Here is a 10,487-nt window from a genome sequence, read left to right as displayed (position 1 = left end):
CGCTCCCTGTCCTGCACTGCTCTGCGTCTGGTCTGAGTTGACTGCACAGGGTGCCCTCCTCAGTCCCACGAGCTCCCACATGGCAGAGTCCCCCCAGCAGACACTCTGCCCTCTCCTGGCTTCCTTCTCGGGGAGCCACCGCCTGGACACAGGGTGGCCCATCGCCAAACATGAACCGAAACCGAAGTGTCTCAAAAGTCGGGCAAGCAGAGGGTCAGGGCCAGACTGACCAGACTAGGAGAAGGCCCAACACTCTCCCACACCCACACTGCCCCGCGTCCGCACCCACACTGCCCCACGTTCGCGTCCACACTGCCCTGCATCCGCGCCCATACTGCCCTGCGTGTTCTGTGCAGGGCTGCCAGCCCAGCGTTCCCACGGGGGCAAACCCAGGTCTGTCCTGCCAGCCCGCAAGCAAACGCAGTCCCCTCAGCGGGACCTCATAACAGCTGACCCAAAGGCAGGCCCTAGGTTTGGATCCTCTCCAGTAAGGCCCAGGGCAGACGGCCTGCAGGACCCCAGCCCAAGCCACCCGCCCTCTCATGCACACACCAGATGCTGCTGCAAAAGACAATTTATAAAACAAAAAACGTCAGCGCGAACAGAGTGCGGATTCCTGTCACCGAGGATGGCAGGCTCAGCCGTCCCCACCCCCATGTCACCGAAGACATTGGGCAGGGCTTCATGGGAGCTTCTCTCCCTCTTGAAGTCGCTGCCATAGAAACAAGGGGTTTGGGGCCTGAAGAATGTCAGGCCAGGTGTCACCAGGCCAGACTTGAGGACACTCCATAATTGTCCTTGGCGACTGATGACCACGGCAGTGAGACAGAGGCCGTCTGGCCTCCAACAAGTGCTGGCCACGGCCAGGCCACGCTCGGCACCTAAGCCAGTCTTGCCTGAATGCCGCGAGGCCATGTCCCACGGTTTCCCCTGCATTGCGAGCTGGCACCATGCCCAACCTGCCAGGCCTGCTCCTCCTCTCAGGGGCTGCAGAGGCCGAGTTCTCTGGCCGGTGCTGCCATAGGGCCTGGGGGGTGGGGGTGGGGGGACAGCTTTGCTGGCTGGAGACTAATGCTGAGGACACGCCACTTCCAGGAAGGAACACCGTCCCCACCGGACTTCGGTGCAGGGCCCAGTGTCCACCACCGGGAAAACCAGCGTGGGTCGGCCAGCCAAGTTCAAAGTTGTTTTTTACAGACCACTTAACGTTTCCTGAGAATGTTCTCCAAGAGGAGCTGAAGAGCTATAACGTGGACCCCGAAGTGGGCTATAAACCAGGAGTGCGGTTCACCTCCGGCCGCGGTGACGGCCCCAGCAGCAAGGGCATCTGCAGTTCCAGGGTGCCTGTTGCCGCCTGCTGGTCACGGGGCCAGGTCGCAGGCAAAACCCACGGAGGCAGCAAGTGTGAGCGCAGGGGCGGCGGGGCCCGGTGCTGTGGGCCTAGGAGGTGCGCCTCAGGTGGTAAAGTGACTGTCCCTTGCCGACGGTATGCGAGGCCTCCAGCAGTGCTGTGTGTCCCACGGCATCCGGGCCCCAGGGCCTTAGGCCGCAGAGGACACAGGGCTCACCGACTCCTGGCTTTGCAGCCTGTGGACGAGGGCCCTCAGTGCTCCCCGCCGACACAGCTTTCTGCCCCGAACGCCAGTCTGGGAGGCCGTCGATCTTCCTTGAAGTTAGCAGGCAGAGCAGCAGCATCGACTTGTCCCAGGATTAATGCCTATGGCTGCTGCGCTGTCCACACCCAGAGGCCTCGTGGACACCTGCTCCCTCGTGTTCACCTCAGATTTGTGAGTAAGCCTGAATCCCACTGTTTCAAGAAACCAGAAAGCCAAGCCTGCGCCCCCCGCCCCAGATTCATGCCGACACTTTCTAGGCTGCTACTTTAGGGAGAAAACACCCCCAGATGATGTGGGCTCTGGCAGCGCCTGCCCTCCTGCGCACTCCCGATCCGCCGCAGACAGCATCCGGGCCGCTGCTGGCCTCCCCGGCACGATGGCCTCCATCCGGGCCTCTGGGGGCCATGGCTGCTCTGGAAGCCTTGCCTCTGCTCGCGGCTGAGTTGCCCGTGATCCGCTCCTCCAGGCGCCGGGCCACGGCCCATCCCCCACGCCCTCGACCACGGGCCCAGGAGAGAAGGTGGTGGAGGGGAAAGGAAATAAAGACAGACAATTCCCGAGTCGTACAATCAGCTGTCTCAACTCATTTATGTGTTTTGTTTTAAACCACAGCAGGGACAGGAGACAGAACGGGGAGGACCAGCGTGTCCGGGTTGCAGGGGAGGCTGAGGCCACCCTGTCCGTTTGGCACGTGCGCAGGTCAGTGTGGGGCCTTTGCGTCGTGGTCTGCAGGCGGCAGGCGGTCGGCGGTCGGGCCCGGCTCCAGAATCCCTTTTGGCAAGCGTCCCACTCGGCCGCACATGGGTGTCTCACTCCCCGGTGCCAGGCCCCTGCGGGCCAGCAGCCGCGATCACCCCGGCCTGCGTCGTCACAGTCCCACTGGGCTCCTCTACACGCGACCTTTTGACCTCAGGCTCCCCAGTGGAAGAGGCTGCGGAGGCGGTGGAGGCCGCTGTGGCTGGGGCGGGGGCGGTCGTGGAGGCGGCTGCGGGCTCCTCGGGCCCCACCTCGCAAACCCGTGTGACCACCACTGGCGTGGATGAGCTTGCCTGGGCCGCCAGCAGCTGCAGGGGGCTGGTGAGGGCTGGGAGTGGAGGGGAGAGAGGTGCGTGTTGGCAAACGGGGGAGACCAGCACACGTGGAGCCACGGCAGGGCGGCCGGGCTGACCACACGGGCCCTCCCCGCCCCCTCCATGCAGCTCCACCCCTGCTTCAGTCCCTGCCAGGACTCACTGCCCTTCTCCAACACTTTCCTGATCCCACAGGCGCGAGCTCCAGGGTGGGAGCTCTGTCCCGCCCGGGCCTGACCAGTGCCCATGCAGACGCACTGCGCCAAGGGGATCGCTGCATCGACTGGACATCCTCAAAAGGTGGGTGCAACGGGCGGAACGAGGCGGTGCAGGGGGGCAGGGCCTCACCGTAAGTGCTGCCAGCCAAGCTGTTGGTGGGGACCGCGTGCTTCCCATTCTGAGTGACGGCCCGGACTGGAAGGTGGTGCTGCCCGATGGTCACCGGAGCGGCCGGCTGCAGGATGGTGACTGTGTGGCCAGGGACCCCTGGGGCCATCTGACTGGCTACTGTCTGGATGACGCGGCTTGCGGCGGGGATGGTGGCGAATGCGATGGTGGGCTTCTCTTCCAGGCCTGCAGGAATACAGGGTGTGCGAACCCTGCGGCCACCCCGCGCCCGCGCCCACGCCCACACGTGCCTCGGCAGGAAGTCTGTTTACACGGGGAACGGACTGTGGCTTTAAAGCATCGACATCGACACCGGGGAAAACGTTCTCAAAAGAAAAATCCTACTGACGAGATACGTTTGAAACAACAGAAAAACGAATAACACGGTTTTAGCAAAAGACTGACAGGTCCTGAATTTGAAGCAAGCCAAACGTAAACATAGAAAAAACTGTTATCATTTGGAATGAAAACATTTGCATCTGGAGTCATGGACTTCTTTCCCCAAAATGTCTTTGTCGTTATGACACCTACAGGCGTGGGGGCCACAAGGAGGAGGCCCCGGAGTCAAGCTCCCGCCAGCGTCTTCCACGGCCGGCGTTGCATTTCCAACAAGTACACGGTATCCTTGGGCTCGAGAGGCCTCACGTAGGAATCTGTGGCTGTTCTTCATTTTAAGTGACCTCTAAGGACTCCCTGCTGGGGGCTCCAGAGCAACGATCTCCCCCACCCCCCACCCGGGACCACAGCCTCAAGCCCCACAACCCAGTGCCGTTTCCTCGAGGACCACATGCACCCGAAGGCGCGACCACTGAGGATGGGGGTTGGCATGGATCTAAAAGGACGCGCTCCCCGAGAAGCTCGTGGCAGGAGGTACGGCAGCAGCCGGAGAGCCATCGGTCCCCAGAGACTGCGTGTGTCCTCAGAATGTGGCCCTGTAGCCTCGTAGCCCAGGCTGATGGACGACCTCCCAGACACCAGCCCGGCCTGGGGACCGTGTGACCGCCTTACCTCTGGCCTCGCTGCCCAGGTCCAGCACGGCCGTGCCCGCCGCTTCGTGGGCGCCTCCTGCCGAGGCCTGGCTGGCGAGGATGTACCCATTGGCAGAGCTGGCGGACGTGGTGACCACCCTGAGCATGGTGACGGGGGGGGCCTGCTGCACCACGTGGATGGCGTGGCCGGAGGGCGGCTGCGCCGTCACTATGGACGCCGGCATGTAGGCGACGGGCTTGGCCACCAGGCTGGGCGGTCGGGGAGGCACGGCCATGATCACCGGCTGGGCACTGACGGGAGAGCCTGTGAAGGGGAGGAACGTGGCCGCTGAGCCCGTGCACGTGAGGCTCCCTCCCACCACGGTTCTGCCACATCACGCAGAGGCCCCCAGACCACTCTTACCGGGTGCGCTCTGGGAATACCGATACTCCGGAACAGACGCCAACTTCGACCCAAAGTCGGGGTCATGTGGAATGGGCGAGCCCTCTCGAGACAGGCACTCTGGGGTCTGCAGGCCACTGGAGCGAGGGGATACAAGCCCAGGGTGGGTGGGCGAGGCCGGAGCGCTCCTACGGAAGCAACGAGACGAAGGGCCGCGGGGTAAGCACACAGAATGAGGAATGGAGATGGCACCTGAATGTGAACGTCGCTGCATCCGTGTCTCGCACACCACCTGCACCGGCTTTTCCTGACGCTTCTCTGTCCTCACGAGGGGCTTCCCACACCCATGACGACACTGCCTGATGAATGGAACAGCGGCGGGCACTGAGCCCAGTGAATGGGAGAGCGCCACGTTATCCGTGGCTTCCCAGCAAGAGCCACACTTCAGAGCACTCACTTCCTCAAAGGGACCCACCAGCTTCCGCAAGAGTGGCTCAGTGTCCGCGTTAAAATTACAAGCCTTGGCGGGATGGGCATAAAGAACCCACTAGGACCAAGGACACACCTCCAGGCTATTCACCTCTCGGGAAAGGCTGCTCCCTTGGCCGCGGTTCTGCAACAGCGCCCCCATCCGGCTCCTGCCAGTGAGGCTGGCCCGGGACCGGCCACACAGCACGGGGACCCGTGTCCCGCGAGCAGAATCACAGGGTCAATATCAACACAAACCCTCCAAGGCAGGACGACGGGGCTGCCTGGGTGCAGCTGGGGAGATGGCACCTTCACTCTGCATTTATTTGTCACCGTAAATGGCACCCAGGTCTCCCCGGGCACAGACTTGGCACTCTCCCCGCCCCCAGCCCTCAAGGATTCCTACTGCTTTTCCCACCTGCCAGCTGGCTTGCCAGACTCCCACCCAGGCCTGGACCCCATCTGCTCCTTCCCACGCTCCAGCTGGTAGCACCTGGGTCCCCCCCGGTCCCTGAGCCTGTGACAGTCGTCACTCATCTCTAGCAGGACCTTACACTGCACCAAGTGCACCCCGCTTTCTGCCCGTCTCCTGCCCAACACAAACACGCCCCCTTCCCCGGGGGCGGGGAGATGCAGCCAGGGGTTGGGGTGATGCTCCCACGAGCGCGGGGGGACCGGGCACAGCTGGCAAGCCCCGGAAGCCGGGAGAGGCCAGGCCTGTGGAACTGTGCTCCTGGGGTGCCTGCACACCAGCCCTGGTCACCCTCGCATGGTCTCCCTCCACTTTCCCAGTAAGCCACGTGGGGTCTGGAAAATCTGAGCTCCACTGAAACATTCCGAATCCCAACTTTACCGATGTGACTGTCACCTTTATTCCAATTTCTACTTAGGTTATGGCACTGGCTGCTGACAGCAGACAGGTCAGAGGAGCAGCAAGCTGGCTATGTGCTGACTCTGCCGTGACAGACCTTGCCGGTCCTAAGACAGCCCCGCTCGAGAAAAACAGGTAACAAGTTTAAAGTCCCCAAAGTCTGTGACGTGGACGTCTGGGGAAGCCAGCCTCTGAGCGAGGGTCAGGGCAGAGGCTTACCTGGACGACAGTGGCCCAAAGGGGGTGCGGAAGCAGGAGACGCCCCTCTGCCTCCGTTTCCGGAATGCCTGTTCCACGAGCTTCGCTTCTGAGGCAGGGTCTATTCGCCAAAAAGACCCCTTCCCAGGCTCCTCCTGGGAACGAGGGACTTTAATAAAGTAGCGGTTCAAAGAGAGGTTGTGCCGGATTGAATTCTGTGGACAAACAGAGACATTTGCCAGTTAGCACAAGAGAAAACGAACCCTGAATCTGAACGCAACAGACACGAAACCAGAAGCGATGGCACAGCCCAGAGATGATGCCAGCGAGGGCACGCCACAGGCTGGCAAGGTAATTGTGTTTCACTGGCAAGTGCAAAGGCACTGTGGTATTTTTTTTTCTATCACAATTGAGCATAGCATTCTTTCTAGAAAAAGTAAAACAGAAAGACAAGCCATAGTCCGGGAGTCTGCCAAGTCCAGAACCTATACTAAATCAAGGAGCCAAGGGACAATAGCGACTCCGGGAAAATGTCCATAAGCAAGTGTGACACCGCTAAGTTAGGTCTGACGACCCTGGTCCCTGTGTAGCCCAGGACTGTAAGGTGTGGTGAGCGTGAACACATAATAAGGCACACGTACTGACCCTCCCTGTTCTGCACGTTAGAGAGAGGCAAGACTATTTGGACTCACAGGGGCTGTGGCTCATCTGAGATCCACCACAGGTCACCAATGGGGGCATCTCTGTACCACCGGCCGTCTTACAGAACACGCCCGACCTGTGGGCGCCCTTGCTCCTGGGTGGCAGGCCCAGAAACTGGCTCCTCGGGCTCCGGGCCTCACCTGCCAGCCTTTGTCAGCCGTCCGGTAGTAAGGGTAATGCTTGGTGATGTGGGCGTAGATGCCGCTTAGTGTTAGCTGCCTGTCCTGCGCGGACGAGATGGCCTGCACGATCAGCTGCGCGTAGGAGTACGGCGGCTTCGACTCGTCCTGTGGAGACATGCAACGCGGGGTCAGCTCCCGGGGGCACCCCGCCTGGTCCCTCCTGAGAGCACCCTTCTGACATGGACCAACAGTGACCGCGTGCCCCCCAGCCCCGTCCCAGCGACCGCCGCCTGCTTCACCAACACGCGAGCAGTCAATGGGGCCTGGCTGCGCCCGTCCCCCACGGGGAAGAGTCAGAAATCTCTCCCTTCCTCTACAAGCGGACTTCAGAATGGGTATCGGATGGCAATGAGCCAAGATGCAGTGCTGTAAGGAAAAACTTGCCATTTTCCCGCAGAGACTCATAAAAGGCCTGAAGCCACCCTGTCACCAGCAGACGGGGACGAGGGAAATCGGTAAGGAGAAGAACGGCATCCACGGGGCCTCAAGGCACCACCAGCAAGCGGGCAAACCGGGCCGTCCCGGCAGCATCCTGTCCCCAGCTGCGGCTCATTTTCACGCCGGCACCGCCCTGTGCCCCACGCCCCACGCCCGGCCGCCGCGCAGCCCCGTGCGCCTGGAGCCCCGAGACCTTGGGGCTGTCCCCTCCGGACGTGTCCGCCTGCTGCTCTGAGGCGGCCTTCGCGGCGAACTCTGCGGCCAGCTGCAGGTCCGAGGTTACGTTCTGGACGAAGCGGTAGCCGGATGAGCCCGCTCCACGTGGACTGGCCGGGCAGGAGTTGGGAACACTGCGGAGACAAGTGACACGTCCTAAGTTTGGGATCTTGAAAAGGAGGATCTGGTGGCGCAGGACCTCAGCACCTATCTGAGTGACACAGGGCGACAGAGAAATCCTGACCCTTTCCTTCTCTACGTTATCAGGACACTGTACCTCCCCTTGGTAAAGGACAGACCACGTGCGACCAGGGACGGTCCGTGTGGCGGCAGTTTGTGCTCACAGCAGGCAGTGGTGGGTCCTGACAGGCGGGTTTCCAGGGCAGCCCACCCATCGGCCTCCTGTTCCCACCGCAGACGGCCAGGCTGCCCTGTGCTGCTGCTGCTGTCGGGTGCTCACTGGTCCACACGAGGGCGCTGTGGGCAAAGGCCAGGGAGCCGTGGAATTCAGAGAGGGCGGGAGCACCTCTGGACCAGCCCTCCCTAGTTCCTCAGGGGCCACGGCCACAGCCACGGCTTCAACCTCTGTGCTGGAACCATCCATGCTCCAAGACCACTCCTGTTTCCTGCGGGTCCCGAGTGGCCTGCTGGCCCCCCCCCCCCCCCCCACCCCCGGCCGCTTCCTGCCCGCCCAGCCCAGCCTGGCTCACGGGCAACAGGCACTGGTCTGGCGCTCTCGTTTACCAGGTGAACTTTGGTTATCAAACCACAACATTCTGATTTTGAAAACCAGTTCTGTTCTAAAGTTTTCAGAGGAAACAGATGAAGACACTGAGGGGGTAATGAGCCCAGGTAAGAGGTGCCCCTGCTGGGACCTGCCCGGACAGCAGGCCCCTGGCCTCAGGAGCGCGCCTGCCAGGCCAGCACCCCACCAGGAACCATCCAGAAGGCCCCAGGTGTCCAAACACGTGCCGTGTGCTCTGTTCCACTTTCCGGCCCAAGCATCCTGCCCCGCAGTGTCCAGAACCTTCCTCCTCCCCTGGGCCCAACAACCACTGGCTGGCGGATCTGTCTCCCATTGGTAAAGGCAGAAAACAATAACAAAAGCAATTTTTTCTTAACTGAATTTGGAACCAAATACACAAAACCTAAACTTATAATGTGAGTTGGGTGGGGATGTCACTGGTAACATGTCCGCGTGCTTGAAAACAGGCAAAACTCGCACGCGGCACGAGGCGGCGGTTCAACGGTCATGTGACCCTGACGTGAGGGGCGCTTCCTGAAGATTCTGCCCTGCGCTGTGCCAAACGGTGCGGCAGCCCAGGAGGCACGGGCGCAGAGGCAGCCCCGTCCCCACATGCTGCACACTCCATGTGGATGGGACTGTAAGCCTTCCTCCAGCCACGAGGGCTGAGACCCAGAGACATGCTTCCCGGACACAGGTCCACACCCGACCAGGTGGCGGGGGGGACCCTAGCCACGTGCTGCGGACGGGGCGCCCTCACCAGTGGAGACGACACGCGGTGGCCTGTGGGCTTCAGCACACGGCCACCTGTCCCATGTCACCATTCTGTAAAAGACTACGGACAACTTGCATCGAACTCTGAGGCAAAACCCAGGGAGAGAAAAGGCTGTCATTCGCCAAAAATGATTTCAAATGGAAGTAATACACAGGGTAGTGAAAGCGGCTCACGGAAAGAAGGGGGGCCGCCCCTAGCACTTTCTGTGGTGCCCGGTAGCTGTGCTGGCAGGTACTGGCCGTGACCCCACAGCTGCCCAGCAGGTGCATCCCAGGCAGACCCGTGTGTGTGCACAGCCCTTCTGGCCTCAGAGTGGCTAGCTTCTCCATGAGCCCCATTCAGCTGTCTCCCGGGGCCAAGAGGGCCGTGCCTGGTACCCGGCCGCCCAGATGTCACATGGCCACATGAAGGGAAGGAGGACAGAGAGATGTCACGTGAGCTCAGGAAGATCTGAGAGCCGGACAAAACTCAGTTCAAAGAGGGGCCTCAGAGGGGCAGGGGTGAGGGGGGGGCTTGGGGCCGTGGGCTTAAAGCAAGGCTCCCGCTCTGTGGAAACCCACTGAGACATTCAGTGTCCCATACCAGAGCTTCCTACTCCACTGGAAATCTTCCCGACTACTAGCAACATCTGGAAAAGATTCTTCTTCTTTTTTAAAAGTAGGCTCCACGCCCAACATGGGACTTGAACTCATGACCCTGAGATCAAGAGTCGCGTGCTCTATGACTGAGCCAGCCAGGCATCCTGAAAAAAATTCTTAAAGTCTAAACAGCCTTGTGTATCTCCAGAGGGGGTGGGAGAGGAAACGGTGGGGCCCTGCCTGGACACCAGGCTCAAGCAAAGAACTGCTCACCAACCACGCAGGTGCGAGGAAAGCCTGGATCTGAACTCCGTAAAGCAGCAGAGGCCGAGCAGCCATGACCTACCAGATGTCACATGAAATAAGCGTCTGTTCCTCCTGACTCACGATTAAAGGGGGAATCAAAGCTGAACGTGCCTTTTCCTCTGCTGGTCACCAACTCCCCTTTGATGGAAAAGTGCTCCCGAGTTACATTTTTGTTTCAGGCCTGAAAGACTTAATGTGTTGAGTGGCGGGCACTCTGCCCTGCGGCCGCTGTCTCAGCAGAGCAAACCCAGGCTGTCCAGGTGACAGTCTAGGCCCAGACGGGACCTCTGTGACCACACAGGTCACAGTTGGCAATGACACTGCATCCTGTGTTTACAAATATTAGAAAAGAAGAACTAGCCCGATAGGAAAACGCATTTCCAGGTCTGACTGTGATGGTAAGAATTCAAGCTGAGAAAGACCAATCGATGGGAGGCTGGCTCAGGAAGTCTGTACCTGGAAAGACGGAGTGTGGCCTTGACCTTGTCCCCAGGGCACAGACTGCATTTATGAGCTGGTGGGAAGGCTGCTAAGGCAGTTTCGAAGGACAAGGAAGGAAGTTCA

At 60.7% G+C, this 10,487-nt stretch overlaps 1 protein-coding gene across 1 annotated transcript in view; it reads right to left on the bottom strand.

Annotated features, from left to right (window-relative positions):
* Positions 1 to 2,177: 2,177 nt before the first annotated feature.
* The window catches only part of FOXK1 (forkhead box K1), a 60,478-nt gene continuing 52,168 nt past the window's right edge, over positions 2,178 to 10,487 (bottom strand). The window contains exons 3-9 of the mRNA XM_039226034.1: positions 7,497 to 7,653; positions 6,824 to 6,970; positions 6,003 to 6,196; positions 4,466 to 4,632; positions 4,082 to 4,366; positions 3,035 to 3,259; positions 2,178 to 2,700 (exon numbers count right to left, since the gene is read on the bottom strand). Of these exons, the coding sequence (XP_039081965.1) occupies positions 2,426 to 2,700; positions 3,035 to 3,259; positions 4,082 to 4,366; positions 4,466 to 4,632; positions 6,003 to 6,196; positions 6,824 to 6,970; positions 7,497 to 7,653 (1,450 nt within the window). The 3' untranslated portion in view covers positions 2,178 to 2,425. The remainder of the gene's footprint in view (positions 2,701 to 3,034; positions 3,260 to 4,081; positions 4,367 to 4,465; positions 4,633 to 6,002; positions 6,197 to 6,823; positions 6,971 to 7,496; positions 7,654 to 10,487) is intronic.

The sequence above is a fragment of the Hyaena hyaena genome, unplaced genomic scaffold (assembly GCF_003009895.1).
Source record: "Hyaena hyaena isolate Hyena2069 unplaced genomic scaffold, ASM300989v1 scaffold_20, whole genome shotgun sequence".
Classification (NCBI taxonomy): Eukaryota; Metazoa; Chordata; class Mammalia; order Carnivora; family Hyaenidae; genus Hyaena; species Hyaena hyaena.
This window is presented reverse-complemented; position numbering and strand designations above follow the sequence as displayed.